The sequence below is a fragment of the Bos grunniens genome, chromosome 18 (assembly GCF_055505025.1).
Source record: "Bos grunniens cultivar Pamir isolate PY7600 chromosome 18, Bosgru_T2T1.0, whole genome shotgun sequence".
Lineage (NCBI taxonomy): Eukaryota > Metazoa > Chordata > Mammalia > Artiodactyla > Bovidae > Bos > Bos grunniens.
The window spans coordinates 62,392,538-62,417,796 of record NC_141182.1 but is presented as its reverse complement, the minus strand read 5'-3'; the positions used below and the strand labels follow the sequence as shown (position 1 = coordinate 62,417,796).

The 25,259-nt window shown below is 58.2% G+C and overlaps 3 protein-coding genes across 12 annotated transcripts; 1 reads left to right on the top strand and 2 right to left on the bottom strand.

Moving 5' to 3' along the window:
- Nucleotides 1-5,059: 5,059 nt before the first annotated feature.
- On the bottom strand, nucleotides 5,060-9,590 carry ZNF579 (zinc finger protein 579). Of its 2 annotated transcripts, none has more exons than XM_086354420.1 (2): nucleotides 8,130-9,590; nucleotides 5,060-7,167 (listed from the first exon to the last, which is right to left on the bottom strand). In XM_086354420.1, exon 2 carries the CDS (start codon nucleotides 7,163-7,165, stop codon nucleotides 5,483-5,485), a length of 1,683 nt encoding a protein of 560 aa, XP_086210546.1. In that variant the 5' UTR covers nucleotides 7,166-7,167; nucleotides 8,130-9,590; the 3' UTR covers nucleotides 5,060-5,482. The 2 variants fall into 2 exon arrangements, with proteins under 2 accessions (XP_086210546.1, XP_086210547.1); XM_086354421.1 differs by lacking the exon at nucleotides 8,130-9,590 and adding an exon at nucleotides 7,831-8,113.
- A 7,033-nt stretch (nucleotides 9,591-16,623) lies between these two features.
- FIZ1 (FLT3 interacting zinc finger 1) lies at nucleotides 16,624-21,764 on the bottom strand. Of its 5 annotated transcripts, none has more exons than XM_086354409.1 (4): nucleotides 21,541-21,574; nucleotides 20,404-20,504; nucleotides 19,744-20,101; nucleotides 16,624-18,883 (listed from the first exon to the last, which is right to left on the bottom strand). In XM_086354409.1, exons 2-4 carry the CDS (start codon nucleotides 20,481-20,483, stop codon nucleotides 17,702-17,704), a joined length of 1,620 nt encoding a protein of 539 aa, XP_086210535.1. In that variant the 5' UTR covers nucleotides 20,484-20,504; nucleotides 21,541-21,574; the 3' UTR covers nucleotides 16,624-17,701. The 5 variants fall into 5 exon arrangements, with proteins under 5 accessions (XP_086210535.1, XP_086210538.1, XP_086210534.1 ...); XM_086354412.1 differs by having other exon boundaries at nucleotides 20,400-20,504; nucleotides 21,541-21,559; XM_086354408.1 differs by lacking the exon at nucleotides 20,404-20,504 and having other exon boundaries at nucleotides 21,541-21,764.
- Nucleotides 21,624-25,252, top strand: ZNF524 (zinc finger protein 524). 5 transcript variants are annotated; one of them, XM_086354416.1, is made up of 2 exons: nucleotides 21,624-21,754; nucleotides 24,186-25,252. In XM_086354416.1, exon 2 carries the CDS (start codon nucleotides 24,225-24,227, stop codon nucleotides 25,020-25,022), a length of 798 nt encoding a protein of 265 aa, XP_086210542.1. In that variant the 5' UTR covers nucleotides 21,624-21,754; nucleotides 24,186-24,224; the 3' UTR covers nucleotides 25,023-25,252. The 5 variants fall into 5 exon arrangements, with proteins under 5 accessions (XP_086210542.1, XP_086210540.1, XP_086210541.1 ...); XM_086354414.1 differs by lacking the exon at nucleotides 21,624-21,754 and adding an exon at nucleotides 21,783-22,101; XM_086354415.1 differs by lacking the exon at nucleotides 21,624-21,754 and adding an exon at nucleotides 22,398-22,461.
- The last annotated feature ends 7 nt before the right edge of the window (nucleotides 25,253-25,259 follow it).

Sequence of the window (25,259 nt, the reverse complement as noted above, 5' to 3'; positions counted from 1 at the left end):
CATGTCTGTCTCCTCCCGCCAGGAAGGACGCCCCTCGTGGGAACGGCCTCGTGTCTGTTTCATTAGACAGCGTGTGAGCTAGCACGGTGCCCAGCCCAGAGTGGGAGTTCAGTGTTTTGTTTCTTTGTTTTTTAAATTTCATTTTCTTTGTTTATTTCATTTTCTCATTACTTTTTGGCTGCACTGGGCCTTCATTGCAGAGCACGGACTTCTCATTGTGGTGGCTTCTCTTACTGTGGAGACAGGCTCTAGACGCACAGGCTTAGCTGCCCTGCAGCATGTGAGATCTTCCCAGACCAGGGATTGGACCCATGTCCCCTGTATTGCAAGGCGGATTCTCAACCACTGGACCACCAGGGAAGCCCAGTAAGTATTATCTTGAACTGATGTCCTGAGTATATTTATATGCATCCCCTACCGGAGCGTGAGGTTGTTTGCTGATCTGCTGATGTTTGACCTCTAAACACAAGACGCTCCGTAGAGTTTAGGATGAATAAATGAATGAACAGGATAAGGATGAATCACAGGCATTGGCATGGTGACAACCTAGACTTGGATTGGTTCTGGAGGTGGGGAGAGGAGATACAGTCTTGTGGGGCTGAGCCCTTACCCTGTGCGATCTGACGTTATCTCTGGGTGGACAGTGTCAGAACTGAATTGAATTCTAGACGGCCCAGGTGGCTCAGTGGTGAAGAATCCACCTGCCAGTGCCTGCCAGTACAGGGGTCGCGAGTTCAATCCTTGGGTCAGGAAGATCCCCTGGCAGCCCATTCCAGTATTGTTGCCTGGAGAATTCCATGGACAGAGGATCCCAGTGGGCTACGGTCTATGAGGTCGCAAAAGAGTGAGACATGATTTAGTGACTAAACAACAAAAGTTTGATAATGAATTGCTTGATGTGTGACCAAATGCCACAGACATTTGATGACTAGGAGTATCAGAGATGAAGTATTTCATGAGTAGCATTAGAGTAGAGTGGAGAAGAAAGACAGAAGAGTTTTCTTTACATACTTACAATAGTCATATTTGTAGGGACAAGAAGTGGAAGGGTGATTTTTGGGGGCCAGGTGGAGGGGAATGGAGAGTTATCATTGCTTAATGGGCACAGAATTTTCAGTTGGGGATGATGAAAAAGTTCCAGAGATTGAAGATGGTGATGGTTACATGACAATGTGAATGTCCTTAATACCACTGAACTGCACACTTAAGGGGTAAAAAGGTAAATTTTATGTTCTGTTTTACCTCAGTAGAAAAAGAGCTAGAAAGTGGTGGTGTGGGAGGCGGGGAAGAGCACAGGCTTTGGGACCACAGTGCTCGGGGTCGTATTGAGAACTGCCGCTTCCTACCAGACCTTGAGCATGTCCGTTCACGTCTCTGGACTAGAGTTTCCTTCTCAGGAAAATAGAGCTCCCTTGGGAAGCCTGCGTGTCTCGCTGGTGGGACTGTAGGTGGAGAATAGTCTGGCAGTTTCTTGGAAAGCTCACCTTAAACTTCCCACACACCCTCACAATTCCGCTCCTGGGAATCTGCCCGAGAGAAACGGAGACACACGTCTACAGGAAGACTTGTACACACGTGTTCACAGCAGCACTGTTTTTTAAAGTTATTTATTTTTAATTGGAGGACAGTTGCGTTACAGTATTGTGTTGGTCTCTGCCATCCATCAGCCTGACCAGCCATAGGTACACACACACCCCTGCCCTCTGGAAGCTCCCTCCCACCTCCCACTCCTCTGGATCGTCAGAGCTTTGGGTTTGAGCTCCCTGTGTCACACAGCAAGGTTCCACAGGCTGTCTAATTCTCCACATGGTAATGTATATACTTCAGTGCTGCTCTCTCAGTTCTTCCCACTCTCTCCTTCCCCCACTGTGTCCACCAGTCCTTTCTCTATGTCTGTGCCTTCATTGCATAGCAGCACTATTTGTAAGAGCCAAAGAATGGATCCAACCCAAAGGCCCATGAATGGATGGAATGGAATATCATTCAGCCGTGAAAGTAATGGCATGCTGATACAATTTACAACCTGGATGGACCTTGAGGACATCAAGTGAAAGAGACCAGATACAAGAGGCCATGTGCTGTGTGACACACGTCTGTGGAATGTCCAGAAAAGACAGGTCTCTAGTGACAGAAAGTACATTTGTGTCTGCCTGGGATTAAAGGTGGAAGTTGGAAGTGCGTTTAATGAGCAGAAGAGATCTTTGGAGCGGGGTGGGGTGGGGAGCAGTGATGAAAGTGTTCTAAAATTGGATTGTGGTGATACTTGCATGATCCTGTGAATTTACCAAAAAATCATTGACCAGCACACTTAAGATGAGTGAATTCTGTGGAATGTAAGTGACACCTCAACAAATATGCTTAAGAAGAAAAAAACAGAGCCTATAATGGTATCTCTCTAATGACGCCATTGTGAAGACTGTGAGCTAATTTACATGAATCTCCTTAGAGACGTAGGGCAAATACTCAAGAAATCTGCTCTGTATTATTATGATCAAGTGTGACAAGATCGTCTGTGTAAAATGCTCACTCCAGGGAAAGACAGCAATCAACACAGAGTTAAGATTCACGAACAGCCCTAATATTGCTTTACGATAATACCAATCGCTTGGTTGTTTTACAATTTCCTGGGGCTGTCCCATGTACAGGGGCCTCAGTTTTCTCATCTGTAGAACGGGAGACGTGGACTGCGTCTCTAAGGCCCTTTTCTTGCCGTATGTCCTATATTTTGTTCTAGGAATGTTTCTCTTCAGATGTAGTGTCTTGAAGTATGAGTAAGCGTGTGGGGTGGGAGAGGGTAGTGGGCACACCTGTAGTGGGGGTGCCTTGGGGCTTGGAGGCCAGGATGTGTGTGTGGGGGCCTTGAAAGGTGGGTTATATGGCTGGGAGCTGATTGTGAAGGTCATATGGGCTTGGTGCAGGGTTCAGGGTGTGGAACCAGTCCAGCCTGCATTGGAATCCCGCATCCACCGTTGCCTACCTATGGGACTTTGGACAAGAGAGTCCTGCTCCAAGCGGTGTTAACTCCTCTGGAAAATGGTGAGGATGTTCCCTGTGGGAACTATGATTCCCTGAGATCATATCTATATCAATAAGAAAGAAACAGCAGCAAAAACTTTCCCCCAGGTGTCAACCACTGTCTTCAACTCTTTCCACAAAGTGATTTTTTTTTTTTCAGTCATGCCATGGAGCTTGTGGGGGTCTTAGTTCCCTGAGCAGGGATTGAACCCAGGACCTTGGCAGTAGGGGTCCAGAGTCCTAACCACTGGACCTCCAGGGAATTCCCCACAGTAATACGTTGATCCAAAGGGCTCAGTTCATGTTAGTGATCACGGAAGTAGGACAAATGCCTTCTTAGCATGAACCCTCAGTTTGCCTCTTCTATAAACGGGGCTGTGTAATCACCTTCCTCAAGCAGTTTCATCTGTGAGATTGTGCTGAAACGGTGTCTGGCCCGCCATTGGTGTGTGGTAATAGGGAGCCACTGAAGGTTCCTGGGGAGGGAGGTGGCTGGCCTGTAAGGAAACATACCCCAGCCCCTTTTCCCCCAGCACCCAAGGTTAAGTTATAGTTTCAGGTAGGATCTGGTGCACTGGAGAATGGGGCTTGTTTGGAAACTGTCATTATTCGTGCCGATATGTGATTACCTCCCCAGCAGTCTGTGAGCTCCCCGAGGGCAGGTGTTCCTCTGGTCTTTGGCGCCAACATGCAGCCTGGAGTGTGGTGAATGCAGCACAAATGGAGACCTTCCCACGTGCCGGGCACCGTTCCAAGGGCTCGGCTACAATGCGTCTCGTTACATCTGGGAATTCTGCAAAGTGCCGAGTGGTCATCGTCTCCCCGGCCTGCCTCTCAGCCCCCATCTTCGCAGCTTCCCTCCTGCCCGCTCTCTCTGCCAGTGTTTCATCGCACCAGGGAAGCAGACACCCTCCCTGAGCCTCGAGCCTCCGTTTGCTGCTCTGGAAAACAAGGATGATGTCACCCGTCCCTCTCCTGGCCTCCCAGGTGTGGAGATAACCTAAGTAGTCAGGGCCACTCTCTGCACAGGGTGAGAGAGCCGTCGACGGGCACCCATGTCGGGGCGGGGGTGGGGGCAGGATGTTGGTAGGAGGAAAGAGAGGGAGCTTAAGGAGGACTGGCCTGGAGACATCCCCTCTCCACTACTAGGACCTAAACAAATGGGCTAAACACACACACACACGCAGACCTCGAGGCTGTGTACACAATGACACTGCCCACCCACCCATGATTCCTTGTGGTTTCTTAAACAGGGAGAAGCCACCCAACACACACACACACACACACACACACACACACACACACACACCTGCTCCTTTGCCCCTGCTCTTCCCTCTTTCCACCGGTTCTTCATTCAGGTCAGAAGGTCAGAAGGTCAGAAGGTCAGAGGTCATCTCCCCAGAGGCCCTGCCGTCCCCTTGGGCTCCGTCTGCACAGCGCCCTGCAGTCCTCCTGGAAGCCCTTATCAGTACCTGATGTTGTGGTGCAGACTGGTTTATTACCTAGGACAGCGAGGTTCTGGTGGAGCTTTTGGTGATGTGGAATGTTTTAGATTTGTGCTGTCCAGCCGGGTAGCCACCGGCCACAGGGGGATACTGGGCACTTGAAACAGTGTGACTGAGGAGTGTTTAATCTTATTGTTTTAATTATTTTATCATGAATGTATTATTTTCCGTTTCAGCGGGAGCACCGCCTGGGGCCTGCGGCTACACCGTGTCAGCCGGTGCTGAGTGGCAGTCCCGGGTCCCCGAGAGTGGCTTTCCTCTTCTCACGTCTCCAGGGCCTCACGCTGCGCCCAGGCAGTATTCGGTGAATGAGTGCATGTAGGGGTCCCCAAAGACCCCTGGGCAGAGGGCAGCTTGTTGTTTCCCACCCCTGGCTTTTCTCATGAGTGTCTTGCTTGGCTCACGGGCCCACGTCCCCTGAAGTGGGGCTCTACCTTCTTCCACTCTGAGCCAAGGCTCAGGGCCTGGCAGACGCCGCCCTGCTCCCGACTTCCCCACCCCACCGGCCTTCCCCGTACAGACAGCCCCACTCTCTCCAGTTCCACAAACTCACATTTATTCACAGACGGACAAAGGGACAGGGACAGACCTTTGCTCACTGGGGACTGCCCCCCACCCCAGGATTCGGCAGTTCCAAAGAGATGATGGTGTCCAGTGTGTGAAACGGGGAGGCAGCCAGGCTGGGGGGGGGGTCCCCCCTTCAGTCTCCATCCCTCTGGCCAATGTCCTCCGCCTCCGACTCAGAATCCTGCCTACAGACGTGGGGCGAGCAGTTTCTAACCAGCATCAGGGGCCTGGGGGTGGGCGATGGGGACTGAGGGGCGTCCAGCCCCCGCCCCTAGTATCGAGGGCTGGAAGGGGAGGGTGGGTTCACAGAGGAGGCTCCTCTCCTTTCACTTCCCTCCTCCATGCTGCAAACCAGGGGTGGCTCCCACGGTGGGGCTGAAGGGGGTGGGTGCGGGTCAGGAGGCCAGGCCCCCCAGACCGCGCAGGTGAGCCTTGCTCTCAGTCTCCTCTTCCTCCATCTCGAAAGCTGAGTGGTCTTGGCTGTCGAAGCAGGAGGCGCTGAGGAAGACAGGGGGTGCCGCCGCCGGCGACTGGGGCGGGGACCCCGGGGATGGCGGCTCTTCCTTGATGTGGTCGAGGGGCAGCGGGAGCCCCTCGGCCTCCTGGCCCGCGGGGGACGGCGGGGCGCGCGGTGGCGAGGCCGGGGCCTGCATCGCCTGCTGCGCGGCGGCGGCCCGCTCCAGCTCGGCACGGTGGCAGCGCTGGTGGCGCAGCAGGCTGTAGGCGCGGGAGAAGCGGCGCGAGCAATGCGGGCAGGGGTGCGGGGCCGGGCCCCCCGCGTGCACCTGCGCGTGGCGCGCCAGGTCGGCCAGCCGCTTGAACTCCCGCTGGCAGCGCACGCACTGGAAGGGCCGCGCGCCCGAGTGGGTCACCCCGTGCTGCCGCAGGTGCGCCCGGCGCCGGAAGCCCTTGCCGCACTCTGGGCACCAGAAGCGGGGCTCGCCGGCCGGGGCCCGGGCCGGGGCCGCCTCGCCTCCGTTCTGCCCGCCCGGCCCGCCCTCCGCCCCTTCGCCCCCCTCGGGCCCCCTCCCTGAGGTCCGGCCGCTCACTGCCACCGCCTTGTCGTCCTTCTTGGCCGCTGCGGGCAGCGGGGCCAGCAGGCTGAGCGCGCCGTGGACGCGGCGGTGCTGGCGGAGGTAGGAGGCCAAGCGGAACGCCAGGCCGCAGTCCGTGCACACGAAGGGGCGGTCGGTGGAGTGGACCAGCCGGTGGCGGGACAGCGACCAGGGCCTGGCGAAGGCCTTGAGGCAAATGGAGCACTGGTGGCGCTTGGGGCGCGGCGGGGGTCCCCCCTCGCCCTCCTGGTCGCCCTCGGGGCGCAGGCACGGGTGCGCTTTGAGCTCGCCCTTGGTGGCAAAGGCCTCCCGGCAGCGGAGACACAGCAGCGTCCAGTCGGCCTGCAGCAGGACCTGCTTCTCCTCCTGCCGCCCAGCCGCCAGCGCCAGCTCGGCCCTGAGCTCCGCCGCCCCGGCCTCGGCCTCGGCCCCCTCCGGCTCGCGGGGCCCCGCGCTTGTGGCGGCCGCTGGCGTGCCTGGCTCCCCCGCGGCCCACGGCTCGGGCCGCGCCGCTGCCTCCTCCTCAGCCGCTGCGTCTTCCTCCTCGGCTCCGGCGCCGAGTGGCTGCTCGGCGGCCTTGTCCTGCGGGCCCCAGCCGGACTCGGCTGCCTCCTTGGCTGCCCTGTCGATGGCCAGCTCAACGCCGCCTCCTGCGTGCTCCTGGGCCAGGTGGCGCCGGAGTTGCGCCGGCTCGGGGAAAGTGCGAGGGCAGGCGGCGCAGCGCAGCGGGGGCTGCGGCCCGTGGCCACGCAGGTGGCGGGAGAGGTGGGCCGGCCGGCGGAAGGCCTTGGGGCACAGGGGGCAGGCGTGGGGCCGCAGGCCCGAGTGGCTCAGCCGGTGCCGGGAGAGGTAGTAGGGGAAGCGGAAGAGGCGGCCACACGTGGGGCAGGGCAGGGGCGCCCGGGGGGCTCCGGCGCCCCCCCGGCCACGGCCTCGGCCTCTCCCACGGCCTCTGCCCCGGCCCCGGCCCCGGCCCCGGTGAGGTGGGCTGCCCTGGGCTGGTGGAGGGGGCTGCGGATCCATGCCTGTAAAGAGAAAGGGAAAAGACAGAGATATTGTTGCGGGGGCTGGGGGTGGGGTTGGGGGGGGGCGGTGCGGAAATGCAGAGACAGAGCGATGGAGAGACTGAGAGGGTCAGAGGGTTAGCGAGGCAAGAGAGGGAGAGACAGACGGAGGAAAGGGGCCGGGGTGAGAGGCAGAGACCTGGAGAAGCAGGAAGATGGGACGGCGAGAAGCAGAAAGCAGGAGAGAGATGGGGACACCCAGCAGAGACAGAGATGAAGAGAAAACAAAGAGATGCAGGCAGAGATGGGGCCAGCACAGAGGCCAGCGGGACTGTAGCAGGATGGAGCTCGGAGAGACAGGGAGACAGAGAACGAGACGGAGACAGACCGAAGAAACGGGGGCAAAGTCGGTGAAGCGCTTTTCCTCCGGAGGGACCCGGCCGGAGCCTGCCGGGAGGGGCCGGGACACAGTCCCCGGTGCCAGAGAGGAGGGGGTGGGAGGCAGAGTCCGGAGGCCCCGGAAATGGAGTGTGGGTGCCCGGGTGGCCAGAGGCTGGGAGAGGCCGGGATAGGAGGGCTGGGAGTCCTGGGCTGGGAGGGGGCTCAGGGGCCCGGATTCCGGGGGCTGGGGGTGCGCGAGAGCTGGGGAGGAATTGCTGGGTACCCGCATCTAGACTTGAGTACCTGGGGTGGGGGGTGTGGACTCCGGGGTCCCCGGGGGTGGAGAGGGCTGGGGGAGGGGGCCGGGCGCCTGAGACAAGGGAGAGAAGGGGGCTGGGGGCCCGGGCCTGGATGCCCCCCCGGGAAAGGCCACTGGGGCTGGGTGGGGAGCCCCCGGCCCCCGAGGGGGGCCCGTCCCCCCACCGGGCCGAGCCCTCGGCCCCCCGCAGGCGTGATCAGCAGAATCGGGGCGGCGGGTAGCGGCCTCCCCAGCAGGGTTCTGAGCCCTGGGCCCGCGGCTCGGCCCGGCGCCCGGCCCTTACCTCCGCGCCCTCCGCCTCTCCGCTCCTTTCTTCCTTCCCCGCGGCCGGCCGAGCGCGGACGGCGGTGGCGGGGAGGCAGGGCCCCGGAGCGCGGTGGGGGCGGGGGCGGGGGAGGAGGCCGCCTCGGTGTCGCCGCCTAAGCCTTCCCCCCGGAAACCCGGCTCCTCGTCCGCGCCTGGAAGGGGAAAAGGCTGGCGGGGAGGCCGGAAGCGGGTGGACGGGGGGACCCAGGAGGCGGGGACGCAGGGCGGCTCGGACGCCTGGGTCCTCTAAGGGGAGGGGGCTGAGGGCCCGTCCTCTGCCTCCAGGAGGTCAGCCCCCACCTCTCACAACACACACACACACCCACACCCACCCCCCCACACAGACACCCATTCATTCCTTCAACACATGCACATTCATCAGGTCCTGTCTGCGCCAGGCACTGTGCGGGGCGAGGCGGGTGGCCGGGAAAGATGGTGAATGCGGCCCTGAGTGACAGGCGACGGAAAAGTCTCCGCAATCGGGACGGGAACCTGGCTGCAGCCGTCACGCGGCTGCCTGAGAAGGCGACGTTCCCTCTGTGAGCCTCAGTCTCGCCCTCCGTGATTAACCCCCCCGTGGCTATCCACTTGACGCTAAGAAACCAGTTACTCATTGTGCTACGTACTTTCACTCCATCCGAAGCCACCGGTGTTTACTGAGCACCTACTATGAGCTAGCTCTGTCCTTGGTGCTGGAGCTGAAGTAGCTAAGACAGAGGCCACCGGACCCAGTGCACAGGGAGCTCCCGGTCTGACGGAGCAGGAGACAGTCACAGGCCCTCCTGCCCTCCTGGAGAGTGTGCTCCAAGGCAGGAAACAGGATGCCGTGGGATTACCGGAGCAGACTCGCCTCTGAGTGAGAGTGACCCCTGAGGGCTTCCTGGAGGCAACAGTGTTTCTGCTGAAACCCGCAGGATGAAAACCAAGAGTTAGAAATGGGAAGAGGAGCAAATGGAAATAGGAAAGAAATATACCAGCGCTACTCAGAAACATGCCAGGAGAGGTGTCTGTATCAGGTTAATCGTTGCAGTATTGTGCCTTGCTTCAAAACAGGGGAAGTGAACTAAATGCCCATTGGTCAGGGATTTGAGTGATAAATCTACCCAGAAGAATGCTGTGTGTTCATAAAAGAAAGAACAAAGAAGTTTGCTGTGTAAAAATATGGAAAGGTTCCAAGTGATAACAGAGAAAAATTTGGAAGACGGAGCACAGCCTGCCCCGTTTGCACTTATCAGCAGGCTGTGTCTGGGTGAACTGGGAGAACTGGGAGGAGAGCAAAGAGCTCGCAACATTGTCTAACTCCCAGGACTGAAAGTGACTACACTCTCTCCTTTTGTACTTTTGGAACTTGAAACCATAGTGAATGTGTTCCATACTTCACAAAGTATGGAATGAAATGAAAATAAATGATGACTTACAATGTAAGTGCTTTACAAACACAAACCCATTTGTTCCTCTTCGTGTTCAGTTCAGTTCACTTCAGTCACTCAATCATGTTAGACTCTTTGCAACCCCATGAATTGCAGCACGCCAGGCCTCCCTGTCCATCACCAACTCCCAGAGTTCACCCAAACTCATGTCCATGGAGTCGGTGATGCCATCCAGCCATCTCATCCTCTGTCGTCCCCTTCTCCTCCTGCCCCCAATCCCTTCCAGCCTGTTAGGAAGTGGGTAACATTACTCTCCCATTTCACAGAGCAGTAAAGTGAGGTCCTGAGAGTTTCAAAGTGGTGGGTCTAAGTCTCTATCTCACAAAGAGATGAGAGAGATGATAGTGGGTCGATAATGCTGTATTTTAAGGATCAAAAGTCTAAACACATCCATGGAAACAATAAGCACCAAATTTGGGGTAGGGTGACCTCTGAGAAGGGAGAGGCAGTCAGGGGAGGGGAAAGATCTATGCAGTCAGGAGTACCTTATGTTTTAAAACTAGTAGTCAATATATGAATGTGTGCGTGTGTATATTTTTATTTGTTAAAATACACATAACATAAAATTTACCACTTTAGAGACTTCCCTGGTGGTCCAGTGGTTAGGACTCTGGGCTTCCACTGCAGGGGGTGTGGGTTCGACACCTGGTTGGTGAACTAAGATCCCACATACTTTGCGGTACAGCCAAAAAATAAAAAATAAAAATTTACTATTTTAGCCAATTGGAACTGTGTACAATTCAGTGAAATTAAGAACATTCACAAAGTTGTACAATCAACTCCAGTGTCTAGTTCCAGGACTTTTTCATCACCCTGGACAGAAACCCAGATCTATTAATCTGTTACTCCCCATTCCCTTCTCCCCTCAGCTCCTGGCAACCAATAATCGTCTTTCTGTCTCTATGGGCTTGTCTACTGTGGCTGTTTCATATCAGTTGAGTCATCCAGTGTGCAGTCCTTTATGACTGGCTTCTTTCACTTACAGTGTTTTCCAGGTTCATCCATGTGTAGCCTGTGTCAACACCTCATTCTTTTTGATTTAATTATTTTTGGCAGCACTGGGTCTTTGCTGTGGTGCACTGGCTTCCCATTGCAGTGGCTTCTCTTGTTGCGGAGCACAGGCTCTGGGCATGCAGGCTTCAGTAGTTGCAGTTCATGGGCTCTAGAGCACAGGCTCAATAGTTGTGGTTCAAGGGCTTAGTTGCTCCATGGTATGTGGAATCTTCTCAGACCAGGGATTGAACACGTGTCCCTTGCATTGGCAAGCCAATTAGTATCCATGTGTCACCACGTATGTGTGCTGTGTGTCCAATGCTTCATTCTTTTTATGGCTGAGTAATATTCCATGCGAAAAGTTGACTCATTGGAAAAGACTTGATGCTGGGAGGGATTGGGGGCAGGAGGAAAAGGGGACGACAGAGGATGAGATGGCTGGATGGCATCACTGACTCAATGGATGTGAGTCTGAGTGAACTCCGGGAGTTGGTGATGGACAGGGAGGCCTGGCATGCTGCGATTCATGGGGTCGCAGAGAGTTGGACACGACTGAGCGACTGAACTGAACTGAACTGAATATTCCATGTATGGGTTACTGTATTTTGTTTACCCATTCATTTGTTCATGAACCTTAGGTAGTTTCTACCTTTGGACTGTTGTGAACAGTACTGTTAGGAGCATTCGTTACGTGTAAAGTTTTTGTTTTAATGGCTGTTTTCAATTCTTTTGGGTACATACCTAGGTGTGTGTGCTATTATTTTATTACATATATTTTAAGGCCTTAAAGTATTTTTTCCTAAATAAAAGAAAGAAACGAATTCAGGAATGAAGGTGAGGGAAAGCAGTTTCAGAGGGATCAGCGTGCTGTCCATTATGTGCAGGCGGCGGCCGTGGGAATCCGTGCCTTGAGGGGACACGTGGGGCCTTGGATGGGGGCATGGCGAGAGCCACACGAGCAAGGACGTCCGGCCTCCCAGTCCAGGCTGAAGGCCGGACGCATTACGAGTGTACTGAGGAGCTATTGAAAAGGTTTTAAACTGGAGAGTCACATGATCCGATTAGTGTTTTAGAGAAATTCCTGTGGGACCCGCGCGGAGGCCCGGCCGGATGCAGGGGAGATGGAGGAGAGGAGCAGGGAGGGGCGGGGCCCAGGTCCAGGTGAGTGAGGAGGCCTGGACTGGGCCGGCTCGGGTTGGGGGCGGGGTTCCCGGACAGGGGGCGGGACCGGCTCGGGCTGGGGGCGAGGTCCGCGGGCCGGGGGCTGGGCCGGCTCCGGCAGGGGGCGGGACCGGCTCGGGCTGGGGGCGGTGTCCCCGGGCAGGGGGCGGGGCCGGCTCGGGCAGGGGTAGGGGGCGGGGTCCCGGGTAGGGGGCTGTGTCCCCGGCCTGGGGGCGGGCCTGGTGCTGATTGGCCCAGCGCTGCCCTTCTGGGTGCTACTCCCGCCGCCGCCGCCTCCTCATTGGCTTCCCTGCATCGCGGCCCCGCCCCTCCCTGGAGTCCTGCCTCCAGCACTCGGAAACCGCAATCTCTTTTGCTCCCGCGCTGAACACGGTCCCGGGGCTCTCACCTCTTCCTCCTCACCTACCTCACCTACACCCCCGCTCCCCGCCCTACCTACCTGAACCCTGGAGCCTCCGTTAACGGGTTCCAGCCTTTCTCCCTCTGCTCCATCCTTACCGCGCTCTTGGCTCGTTCACTCTCAGGGCCTTTGCACGCGCACTTTTCTGCCTGGAATGCTCTTCTCCTAGGTCGTCGTGTCCGACTCTGTGACCACATGGACTGTAGCCCGCCACGCTCCTCTGTCCATGGGATTCTCCAGGCAAGAATACTGCAGTGGGTTGCCATTTCCTTCTCCAGGGGATCTTCCCAACCCAGGGATCGAACCCGCTTCTCCTGCACTGCAGGCGGATTCTTTACACCTGGGAAGCCCTCTCCTGGGTTACCATCATGTTTTCCTTACTTCCCTCGTTTCTTACAGATCTCCTCAGAGACATCTGTCCCGTCCACCTTAGCTCAGGTAGCCCTTTTGGGAATTCCCTGGCAGCCCAGTGGTTAGGACTTTGCGCCTCCATGGCAGAGGCATCGGTTTGATCCCTCATGGGGGAACTGTGATCCCTCCCACAAGCTGCGCAGCGCGTTCAAATAAATAAATAAAAATTAAGAGCTCTCCTGTCACCATCTAGTCCTTTCTTGGCCCTAATTTTCAACATTGTACGTATTACAAATATTAGTCTGTGTATCAGTTGCCCACTGATTGCCTATTTCCCCTTTCACTGGAATATAAACGCCCGAGGGCGGGGGTTTCTTCACCTGTTTGTTTACCTGCTTTACCCTAGTGAGCGTCGCACGTCGAGCGATATTTATAGGTGAATAAAGAGGGCCGAGGGGCTTCCCAGGCGGCGCTAGTGGTAAAGAACCCACTTGCCAATGCAGGAGACGTTCAGAGACGCAAGTTCGATCCCTGGGTGGGGAAGATCCCCTGGAGGAGGGCATAGCAACGCACTTCAGTACTCTTACCTGGAAAATCCTTTGATCGAGGAACCTGGCGGGCTACAGTCCAGGGGGTCGCAAAGAGTGGGACACGACTGATAGCGCGCACACAAAGAGGGACGCGAGGTGAGAAGGACGCGGTTTTGCAGTTGGGGCGCCCGGGAAGGGAAGACTACCATGGGGAGCGGGGAGATGCGGAGCGCAGGTGAGCGGGTCTGCGCGCGGGAGTCAGCGCCGCCCACAGAGGCGTGGGAGTCGCCGGCGTCTGGCTAGTAAGTGATGCTCCGGAATAGCTGAGATCGCCCCCAGGGTAAAACCCACCCTTTCAGCCTCTGAGCCTCAATGAGCACATCGATAAAATGGGGTCTCCGTGTCGCGAGTAGGGGACCAGGTCCAGGCCACCCCTGGCACTGGGGAGCATTCGGGAAAGGGGGTGAGTTCCTTTCGCTACCGTCTCAGAAGAGAAAGGATTGGTGTGCAGGTGAGGTGGGAGGGAGGTCCCTATTCATCACCCTACTGCCAGGCGGGCGTCTCCATGACAACCCTGGCACGTTTCCAGGCCCTCGGCTCTGCAGGCCGAGCGGGTCTCCAAGTGGGCAGGTCTTGTCCCTGGGGGCGGTACCTGTACCTAAGGAGGTGGGTCTTGTTTTTCCAACTCGGAGGAATATGTGTATATATATATATATTACCTCAAATGGGTGAGTCTGCTTCCCCTTGCTGAATAGTGGGGGTAGAGAGGAGAGGTTGAGCATTCCCAGGGGCCGACCTGCCACCTTTCCAAGTGGGCACGTGTGGATCTCCAGGCAAAACGTCTTTCTTGAATGACAAACTCCCACTTGTTTGCTCTCAAACTTATTTCCTTCCTTTAAATGTTTTTTTCTGTGTGAAGTATAAGACGTATCGGTGTAAAGGGCATGATAAAAACGCACAATTTAACAAAGAATTATAAAATAATCATCAGATTAAGAAAAGGAATGTTGGCAGCCGCCCCAGAGCCCCATAGAAGGTTCCACTATGTCCCACCCCGAGCTTAACCCATCTATCCACACTGTTGTGAGTTTTACAGGGGAAAATAAAAGTTTTCCTCTAGATGGCTCATACCAACAGGGCGTCCTAAACAACATTACAGTTCAGTTTTGCTGCTTCCATGTGGTAGATACGAAAAGGACTCTACCTATCTGGTTTCTTAGGCCTGGCTTCTTTGTAACTTTCCCTTGTGAAACTGTGTGTCTCTGTACTCATGCATTATCTTCCTGTATAGTGTTTATGGATTTATCTGGCTGGGTTGGGTCTTTGTTAGGGCAGGTTCCTTGTGGCATGTGGGCTTAGGTGCTCAAGACATGTGGGATCTTAGTTCCCCCACTGGGGATGGAACCTGTGTCCCCTGCATTGCAAGGCAGATTCTTAACAACTGGACCTTCAAGGAAGTCCCTATAGTATTTCATAGCATAATATCTGTTGTTGTTGTTGTTGTTGTTCAGTCGATAAGTCACGTCCAACCCTTTTGCAACTGTGTGGACCCATGTAGTCCACCAGGCTCCTCTGTCTATGGGGATTCTCCAGGCAAGAACACTGGAGTGGGTTGCCATTTCCTTTTCCAGGGGATCTTCCCAACCCAGGGATTGAACCCCGGTCTCCTGCATTGCAGGAGGATTCCTCGCCATCCGGGTCACGAGGGAAGCCTGGATAAATATACCACCTTTTATTTATTCACTGTATTGGTGATGAATGTCTTAGTCCATTCAGGCTAGTATAACAAAATACCACAGACTGGGTGGCTTATAAACAACAGAAGTTTATTGCTCACAGTTCTGGAAACTGAAAGTCCAAGGTCAAGGTGCCAGCATTTGCCTTCTGCTGAGGGTCCTTGTTCACTGCTGTGCCTTCTCGCTGTGTCCTCATGGGGTGGAAGGGGCTACAGTCTCTCTGGAGTCCCTTCAGTTACAAAGAAGCCCTTTATGAGGCATGAATCCCATTCGTGGGGGCTCCACCCTCATGACTTAAGCACCGTCCAAAGGCCCCCACCTCCAAATACCATCACATTCATTGGGTACTAAGATTTCAACATAAGAATTTTGTGGAACACACTCAGATCATATCAATGAGTATTTCAGTGGTTCTGAGTTCAAGGTTTCTCTAGGGTTCATGCCTATCAATAGCAGAGCCTTATTAAAGCTTGCCATTGAGGGCAGGAGAAGGGGTCAAGAGGATGAGATGGTTGGATGGCATCACTGACTCAATGGACAGGAGTCCAAGCAGACTCTGGGAGATAGTGGAGGACAGGGAAGCCTGGCGTGCTGCAGTTCGTGAGGTCAGACATGACTTAGCGACTGAACACCACCACCTCCCAAGCATCTCAAATTTAAGAAGCTCAAGATGGCACTCGTGACCCCCTAGCCACTACCTAAACTTGCTTTCTCTACGTTTTTGGCCCCACCATGAAACCAGCCCCCGCCCGGATTCCTCCCTTTCCATTAAACACACGCACACACACAACACACCCTCCCACATCCCACCTCCAGGATTCATCTCGGGGCCCCCCCAGCTCTGTCCACCGCTCGGCTCCAAGCCTGCACGTCTCTCTCCTGGTGGACTGCAGTAGCCTGCTCTGCATTTCCTCAGCCCCCTTCTCCACTCAGCAGCCAGAGGGACCCTTGGAAAGTGCAGCATCGGTCGCATCCCTTCACACTTACAGTCGTGCTTATCAGTGTCCACGGAGCACAGTCAGATGCCTATGTCAGCCAAGGGTCTGCGTGCCCTGACTCCTGCTCACCTCTCCACCTCCTCTCACCACCCCCTCCCCTCCTGTGCTTACCTAGCTGTCCACTTGGCCGGCCCCTCCTCACCCTTCTGGTCTCAGATCAGGTGTCACCTCTGCAGAGAAACACCCCCGCTCCCCACACCAGACCACTCCACCTACGGTGACACAGCCCAGCCATTTGTTTTCTTAGGGAGTAATTTTGTTCGCTGCTGGATCCCCAGGGGGAATTACAGTGCCTGGCACTCAGTATAGGAATAAAATTTAGTGTGTAGAAGACAGTGTGGAAAGTCTGCTCACTCTCAGATGGGCGGATCCTAATCTAGGGTAAGGACTCTAAGGGACATATTTGGTTGCCTGGGAGACAGCACCTAAGGGGAGGGGCCTTTAGGTGTTTAGGGGGTGTGTGCTGTGGGATTGAGGGTTTCTAAAGCGTGTGTCTGGTCCCAGGGGCCATGTCCATCCGTTGGGGATGGGTTTTGCTTTTCAGAGGCAGGGTTCCACCCGGATGAGATCTAAACCATCCCTGACATTAAAAGGGTCATACACTGGGACTGGCAGTGTCCAGTGGTTAAGCCTCCACGCGCCCAGTGTAGGGGACACGGGTTCGATCCCTGATTGGGAAAATTAAGATTCTCACATGCCACGAGGTGGCAGGCAGTCTCTGTGAGGGAGTGGAGGACTCGAATGTCTCGGGCGAAAGGAAAGCTCTGTCTTTGTCTGTCTCCCTGCCCTAATTCAGGGAGGGAGAAGCCCCCACATCCCTAAAAACCAAGGATCAGGACATGAGACGGGAGTGGCTGAAAGGACAGCGTTTATTGGGGTCCAGGAGAAGCTAGGGAGTGGGGCGAGGGGGCGAGGTCAAGGCTCACAGGGGACATCCCCCCAGCCAAATCCCCCTTCCCCTTGGCGCTGGGAAGAACACAGAGACAAACTGACAAGAGATGGAAAGACAGGTGCTACAGCAGAGCGAGAGATACCCCGGTGAACCCCACGCCCCACTCTTGAGCTCACAGAGAGGGGAATGACGTGGATCGGCCCCCACGCTGGAGGGAGGGGAGGAATGTCTGCCGTATTCACTCTGAGGAGGTGGGGCGCAGGCCACAACCCGCACCCGCCCATTCCAGTGGACAGTGGGTGGAGTCTACGTGCATCCGGATCAGTCCATCCTACGGGGGCGGGGGGTGTCGCATTCTGAACCAGCCTATTCTAAGTTTTGAGGGGCGGGGAAGATCATTAGGGTCCATCCATTCCGCAGTAGGGGAGTGAGACCGGGCAACTACCCTGGTCCTCTTTCCGCACAGGGTATAAGTGACAGGGGAGGAGGCAGATTCCGGCTATATCTGTTATCTGGGGGCACCAGTGACTCCTGGTGGGTAGCATTTGGGGGGGATCCAGGGAAATCCGGGGACATGGTTGCCCCCATTCTCCAGATCTAGGTGGTTGGAATGATGGCTCTTAGGAAGAGGGGCAGTCTTCCCTGGGGTGGGGAAGGGGGTGCCCATCTTTTATTATTAGGGCCTTCAAGAGGAGAAGGACTTGTGGAGACCCCTTTGTCATCCCCAGGTCCCCACATCTTAGAGGCCGATTGACTTGGGGGTGGTCAGCACGTGTTCCAGGGGCCTCGAGGTTAGGAGTCTCTCCATAGATCCCAGACCCTTGAGGTTAGTCTTGCCGCCCACCAGCTCAGGGGCCCGTGCAGGTGCTGGGTGGTCCCCTGTCCTCCAGCCAGGGTCCCCTCTTCCCAGGGCTCGTGCCTGGCTCTGGAGGGCCAGTGGGGGGCCTCCCTCGTGGTCCCTAGGTCCCCGGGGCCGGGCCCTGAGTCCAGCCCGCCGGGGAGGGGAGGTCGGACAGCGGGGCGCAGGCCTGGCCGCTTCAGTCCATGCCCCGGTGCAGCTTCAGGTGTCTGGAGAGGTTGCTGAGCGTGATGAAGCCCTTGCCGCAGACGTGGCAGGGGAAGGGCCGCTCGGCGCCGTGCAGCAGCCGGTGGCGCTTGAGGTAGCACTCGTGACGGAAGAACTTGCCGCACTCCAGGCACGGGAACGGCTTCTCGCCCGTGTGCACCAGCACGTGCCGCTCCAGGTCGCGCGGCGAGCGGAACAGCTTCTCGCACTCGGAGCAGCCGAAGATCTTCTTGCCGCGGCCTGAGGCAGACGCGGGCTCCCCGGACGGAGACTCCCCCTCGCGGGCAGGCGCTGCCACCGCCTCTGCGCCGCCCGCGCCTGCGCCCGCGCCCTCGCCGTGGCTGGCGCGCCGGTGCTCCTCCAGGGCCGCCAGCGCCGCGTATAGTGCCCCGCAGTGGCCGCAGCCGTAGGCCGCGGGGCCCGAGTGCGCCTCCAGGTGGCTGGCCAGCGCCGCCGCCGACGCGAAGAAGGTCCCGCAGTCGCACTGGTACAGCGTGTCTTCCGACGGCTCCGCGGGCGCCTCGCCGCCGCCCTCGGGGAGCAGCACCCCCAGCTCAGGCACGCCGCCCCCGGCGCGGCCCAGGAGCAGCCCGCCGTCCCAGGCTGGCTGAGCCTCGCCGCCCTCGCCGGCGGCCCCGGGGGCCCAGGCCTGAGCCGGGGGCGCGCCAGGGCCCTGCAGGTCGTGGGTCAGCTTGTGCCGCTCCAGCAGCGCGGGCGCGTTGAAGTCGCGCTCGCAGCGCGGGCACTTGAAGGGCTTCACGTCGGTGTGCGCCGCCCAGTGGGCCGCCAGCTCACGGCCCTGGTCGAAGCGCCGCGCGCACGCGCCACAAGCGAACGGGGGCAGGGAGGCCGCCGCTGCAGCCGCCGCGGCCTCAGCCAGCCCCCAGCCCCCCGCGCCGGCGCCTGCCCCCTCTGGACCCTCGCCGCTGGCGCCGCCCCCGCCCGCCCCTGAGCCCCCGCACACCGAGCAGGGCCCCACGTTGCAGCAGACCGAGCAGGGCGCGCTCAGGGCGGGCAGGCCTGCGCCGGGCTGCAGCGGGGACGGGAGCGCCCCACGATGCTGGCGCTTGAGGTGGCGGCCCAGGCTGGAGCGCGAGGAGAAGCGGAGCTCACAGACGAGGCAGCAGTAGGGCTTCTCACCAGTGTGGACGACCTGCAAGGGCAGGAGGGAGAGCCCGGCAGGGCTGAGAGTCTGGCCCCGGGGACAGAGTCTTGGCCTCCCGAAGGGACGCGGGGGAAGCCTCCGGCCAGGTCCACCGGGCCAGGATCTAGCTGCGACCCTCTCATTCTCTGCGTCCAGCCATTGTCCGCATTCTTTTGGTCCCTCCAGCCTCAGGACTGGCTGTTCCCTTTTCCTGATATGCTGTTCGCACGGCGAATTCCTGCTTTTCCTTCAGGTCTCAGCTGCACCATCACCTTGCCCTGACTTTCCTACCTTGTCTAGTAGCCCAGAGCTTTCCCCCTTTTCTCCTTCACAGCAGATGGTTATTAGTGCTGTTGCTGTTTTAACTTCCTTCCCCAAATCTCTTCCTTTCTAGATCACCCTCGCCTGTGAATTTGCTGATTGTCTACCTGGCTATGGGCCACTTTCAATGGAATGTAAGTTCTCCGAAGGCACGGACTTTATTGATTTCATCCTGGTAGCCCCGGGGTTGGGAACTGGGAAATCAGTTGATAGATAATTGCTGAGTAAAGGAATTAAGTACATATATGGTAAATCTATCTGAAAAACGGTACGGGAAGATGAACACAAAGTTGCAGATGCTGGCATATGAGCAGAAGCACAGGACAGGGGAGGGGCAGATTTACTGTGAATATTTTAGTTCCTGGGTTGGGTGGTGACTCAAAGAGAAACACCTCATGGTTTCACTGGTCAGGATGCTTTGATGGGGAGGGAGGGAGAGAGAAATTCTCAGGGGCCAGCTGTCTGCTACTGCCCACAGTGGGTCTCCGGGACTCTGAGGGCAAGTCCAGCACAGCGAGGCCAGCCTAGGGCCGGCCTGCAGGACTCACCTGGTGATGCAGCAGGCCGGTGGAGTCTCGGAACCCCTTGGGGCAGGCGGAGCAGCGGTAGGGTCGCTCGCCGGTGTGCGAGCGCAGGTGGTTGGCCAGGTTGAAGCTGTGCTTGAAGCCCTTGCCGCAGCGCGGACACGCGTGGGGTTTGAGCGCAGTGTGCCGAGCGAAGTGGCGCCGCAGATCCGAGCGGTAGCGAAAGCTCTTGCCACACTCACTGCAGTGAAACGGGACGCGGGGGGCAGCAGCGGGCGGAGCTGGGCCCGGGGCCGGGGCCCGGGCGGGGAGCGGGGGAGCTGGCAGCGGCACGTCATCCATGGCGGCGCGGTGCAAGGGCAGTGGCGGGTGGGGGCTCTCTCTGGAGCAGGGAGACATGGAGCGGGGTGAGGGAGTCACCTCCCCATCAGCCTCCCCAATTAGGCTCCTTGGACTCAGAGACCAGCCACTTGTCCCTAGAAACCCAGGGGACTAACTCCTAAACCACGCCCATCTGTCAAAGGCCACACCCACTGCTCTTAAAACCCCTCCCACTCTCCTTGGACCCCCGCCCCCCACTCATCTGCCTGTCTTCCCAATCACTTCTAAGCTGGACTCCCACCCTGCTCCAAGCCCCACCCACTGTGGTTAAGCCCCGCCCACTCGCACTCAGGCCCCACCTACTCCTTCCAAAGTCTCCTTGTTCCCGAAGGCTGTTGTATTTCTGAAAGCCACCCCCTCTCTTCTTTGAAGATGAAAGTCATCTTCGGAGGAAGGCTGACATTCTTAGCCAGTGAGAGAACAAAGATTTTGGGTTAAGGGCATATGAATCAACCTTCCAGGGTGACCATGACTATCCTCGAAAAAACCAACCGATTCTATTTCCATCCACAAAATAGGATACTAGGAGGACCTACCTCAGGAGGTGGTGAGGACTAAGCAAAATTGTGGCCACACGCGCAAAGTGCTTACTGACCGCACAGCAAAGATTCAACAGCTAAGCTGTTTTGATTAATTGCTGTCTGCTACATTCCTCCGAGCTTCCTCTTGAAGTCCCCATCTCTTCTCCAAGATCCACCTCCTAAATCCCGCTTTTTCCTTAAGCTCAGGCTTTATGTAAACCCCTTTCTTTCCAAGGCCCCATCACTCTCCCTCTCTTGCCACCTCAGCCGTTCCTCTCTGACACTCTCCCCATCTTCTCTAAGTCATTTCACCTGCAGTTATAAAGACTTGCTATTTCCACTAAAGACGCCCCCAAATTACACGCTTAAACCCCACCCCCCTCCACTATGCCCATCACTTTCTGAAAGCTTCATCCCTCGACAAACTCCACCCCTTCTCCTAGCTCCTCCCACCTCCACACTGAACCCTTTTCCCCACTCAGCCTCAGTGGGGACCCTTCAACCTAGGGCCCGCCTACCACTCTCCCGGAGCCACGCCCCTTCGTCAAACCTCGCCCCTTGCCCAAGCTCCTCCCACTTCGACCACAGTCCCGCCCACTCCCCAAACCACGCCCACTCAGCCTCCTCGTAGCCATCACTCCGCCCCGGCGCCGCTAAGTCCCGCCTCCTCCCCACCCAGTCGCCCGCGGGGCTGGCCCCCCTCCCCAGTCTGCTCGGGGACCCAGGCCCCGAGAGCCGGCCTTTTGTGCCCCTCCCCCCGTCCCTGAGGTGCGGGCCCGGGAGCCCGAGGCGGGGGCAGGTCTGGCTGGGCCCGCGGCCCGGCGAGTCCACCTTGCTCGCTCGGAGCGGGGTTTCTGGAGCCCTGAGGCGGCCCCGGGAGGCCGGGAAAGTCAGTCGGCTTTCCTCTTTAATTACTTACACCTCCCTCTGGGCGCCGACATTTTGGGCAGCGGGGGTAGCGTCACTTCCACCCGGGGGGCCCCTCGACTTCCGCCTCGGCTCCCTTCTCCCCCGCACTCCCCCTTCCTCCCGCCTTCTTGGCTTCCCTCCTCCCCGCCGCCCTCCCTTCTCCTTCTTTCCCGTCCCTTTCCCAGCTGCTGGAGGGTAGAGAAGCCAGGGCGGCGCCATCTTGGGTGAGGGCATGGGGAAGGGGCGGGACTTAGGGTGACCCTCGGCACCATACAGACTATGGGCAACAAGCTACGAGCGCGCGGCCTCATCCCGGCGTTGTCGACGCTGGTGGGTGTTAACAAAGATGAGGGCAGATTTGATTCCCTCGTCGCAGCCTCAGGCTTCTCCTGGGTAGGACGTCGAGTTGCATCAGGAAAAAACAGACATTGAAGTTCGCCGCCTGCGACAGAGACAGAAGGAAAGAGCGGGCTCCATCTTGTGCTTTACTCTTCCAGTGGGCTTTGAAGCCCGTCGGGCGCCATGTTAACTACGGGAACCCGCCGCCATTTTCCCGCTTCTCCTCCTTTTGGTACCTTTCTTTTATTGGGTCACCCGGCTGGGTCCTTTGTGGGAGAATGATATTTCTGTTTATGTAGGATGTGTTGGTACGGTAATTTTTTACCGCTCGGGGCCAGCGAGAGCGGCGGGTGCTCAGGAGCGGCCTGCCGATGGGGACGTGAACGGCCCTTAGGACCCAGCGCGTGCCCTTTGTTCCCTGCGGGCTGAGCCTGGCCGGGCGGGGGCGCCGGGGGCGGGCCGTCCACTCCGAGGGGCGGGGCCGCGCGCGCGCCGCCGGGAGGCAGGGTCCCCCTCTCCCCCGCCCCTCCCGCACGCCGGCCTCGCGCCCCCGCGCGCGCACACTCGCGAGTCCAGGCGGCATGCAAATGAGGTACCCGAGAGGCGGGGGGCCCGGGTGGGGGGACGGGAGCGGGCGAGGGGAGGCCCGGGGCCGTGCGCGCCTGGAGCGCGCCCCCCACCTGCTCCGGCTCGCGCGACCGCCGAGGCGCGCGCGCCGACCTCGCGCCCCGCCGAGCCGGCCCGCCTGGTCGCGCGCGCGCGCAGACCCCCTTCCTGGCTCGGCCTAGCCGTCCGCGGCTCGGCGCCGCTCATTGGCCGCCGCCCCCGCAGGGCCCGCCCCGCGCGGTCGGGGCCGCCGGCCGAGCGCGCGCCTGCGCCCCGGGTGGAGGAGGGCGAGGGTCTAGGCCCTGTTCCAGAGACCCGGGTTCTGGCCTAGGCACCCGCAACAGAGGGAGCCGTGTGGTCACGGAGAAGTGGCTGCCCTTCTGTGGGTCTCACTCTGGGTGCCTGCTCTAATGGGGTGCACCTGTGTCTCTCGCCCTGCACTTTAGTACACTCTAGTTCCCTGGTCCCAGGCCCTGGTGGTGTTGCTGATGGTAGATCGTTTGGTGCTTATTACAACCGGCAACCCTGCTATGTCCATTTTACAGAGGTGGGAACTTGCTCGGAGAGGCAAGGCCGCTTGCTAGTTAGCAGAGCTGGATTCAAACGCAGGGCTAAGGGACCTCATGAGGTCCCTTGGGCCCATTTCTTATTACTCCCTGAGACACCGGGGTCTCTGAGAACAAGTCCTGACCCGGCCGCTTACCAGTGGAGGGAGTTGCAACTTGTGCCTTCGTTTTCCAAATTTGCAAAAAGGAGGTGATACACCTTTATTCAGAGGGTTGGTGTAAAGCTTAGTTACAAGCCATGATAAGAGCTAATATCTCCTAAGGACCTCTGTGTATGAAAGTGTTAGTCGCTCAGTCGTGTCCTACTCTTGTGACCCCATGGACTGTAGCCCGTCAGGCTCCTGGGTCCATGGGATTCTACAGGCAAGAATACTGGAGTGGGTTGCCATTCCCTTCTCCAGGAGATCTTCCTTACCCAGGGATGGAGCTCGGTTCCTCTGCATTGCAGGCTGATTCTTTACTGTCTGAGCCACCAGGGAAGCCCCCTGCGTACTGAACACTTTACGTATATTATCCTCATGGCACGTCTGTGCAAGTAGGTGGAAATACCCTGTTTTGGAAAGGCTTAGCTGGGGCTCAAAGAGGTGAGCGCCTTGCCCAAGGCCACCACACAGAGAGTGACAAGCTCAGGAATCTGAGCTCCAGAGCTCTGATCAAACCTCTGGCTCCAGAGCCCAGGCTCTTAACAGCTCTGACATACATCCTCATCCACAACTCAGGAACAGACAAGTCCCTTTCTTTTTTCTTCCAGTCCTGACACCCCGCCCCCCTTCTCTCACCTCGTCAGGAAGAGAGAGAAAACATTTCTGAGGCCTCGCTGGCTCTTCTCTCTGTTCTGAGGCTCAAATACTGGCCTGCACCCTCAGTTGGACTCTGTCCCCCCAGGAGGAGTTTTCTTTATTTTTGCTGGTTGACCCTGAATGTCTAGGAGTCAGGGAGGTCTGGGAGATGGCTGTGGGGCTCAGGTGTTTAGCGACTGGTACAGAATTATCCTGCTATTTTACCCACTAGCTTGGCTTTAATTGCGCGTCCAAGCGGATGTCAGCCATGCCCTGGTCGCCGGACTGGAACCCAGGAAGTTGTCTGGGGTACTAGGGCTAGTCCAGACCACCCTGCATTGACGGCTGCCCCTCTCTTCTCTTAGCCCGGCTCCAGTGCCCAGACCCAAGTCCCCCACTGCTCAATGGACACCCCCAGCCCAGACCCGTGGCCTTCGCCTTTGCCTGAGGAAGAAGAGAAACCTCTGGCCTTGCCGCCTCCTGTTCCCCGGGGCCGCCGAGGCCGAAGTCTTGGGGGGGCCACCTCCTCCCACCGGACGCTCAAGGCCTCCCTCCCGCGCAAGCGGGGTCGCCCTGCTAAGTCAGAGCAGGAGCCCCCCCTGGCACAGGGGGTGAGCGCCCCGGTGGGCAGCGGCGATAGCAGTGACCTCCTGCTGATCGATGATCAGGGTGTGCCCTACACGGTCTCCGAAGGGTCAGTGGCCGGCGGGCCCGAGAGCTCCGGCCCCGGCCCTAAGAAGGCGCCGCACTTCTGCCCGGTGTGCCTTCGGGCCTTCCCCTACCTCTCCGACCTGGAGCGTCACAGCATCTCACACTCAGAGCTGAAGCCGCACGAGTGCAAGGATTGCGGCAAGACCTTCAAGCGGTCCAGCCACCTGCGGCGGCACTGCAACATCCATGCGGGCCTGCGGCCCTTCCGCTGCCCGCTCTGCCCCCGCCGCTTTCGAGAGGCGGGCGAGCTGGCCCACCACCACCGCGTCCACTCCGGCGAGCGCCCCTACCAGTGCCCGGTGTGCCGGCTGCGCTTCATGGAGACCAACACGCTCCGGCGCCACGCCAAACGCAAGCACCCCGAGGCCATGGAGGCACCTCTGTGTCCTCCGGACCCAGAGCCTGAAGCGCAGTGGGACGACGACGGTATCCCGGCCACGGCAGGGGCCGACGACGACGAAGAAGAGCTGGAGGGGAAACAGCTGGCCTGACCCACACCCCCGGCCACCGCTCCCCCGGCCAGGTTTAGAGCTGGGTGTGCCGCGGGCGTGGGGCCTGGGCAGCGAGGCCGGGACACCTTGTCTGGTGGTCTTCCCATTGTGGGAGTGGGCTGAGGGTGCAGACCTCAACTTCTGGATCCTGCTGCCTTCTACCACCCTCCCCCGGACTGACAGGCCTGTGGAGGCAGGGACTGTGGAAATAAATCTCTGCCTACTGCCCACTGGTGT

Coding starts and splice junctions, on each gene's coding strand:
- ZNF579 (XM_086354420.1), bottom strand. CDS start 7,165: ATGGATCCGCAGCCCCCTCCACCAGCCCAGGGCAGCCCACCTCACCGG.
- FIZ1 (XM_086354408.1), bottom strand. CDS start 21,764: ATGCCCTCACCCAAGATGGCGCCGCCCTGGCTTCTCTACCCTCCAGCA. Junction 20,102..21,540: donor GTCGGCGCCCAGAGGGAGGT/GTAAGTAATTAA, acceptor TCCCTGCTCCAG/AGAGAGCCCCCACCCGCCAC. Junction 18,884..19,743: donor CCGGCCTGCTGCATCACCAG/GTGAGTCCTGCA, acceptor CTGCCCTTGCAG/GTCGTCCACACTGGTGAGAA.
- ZNF524 (XM_086354416.1), top strand. CDS start 24,225: ATGGACACCCCCAGCCCAGACCCGTGGCCTTCGCCTTTGCCTGAGGAA.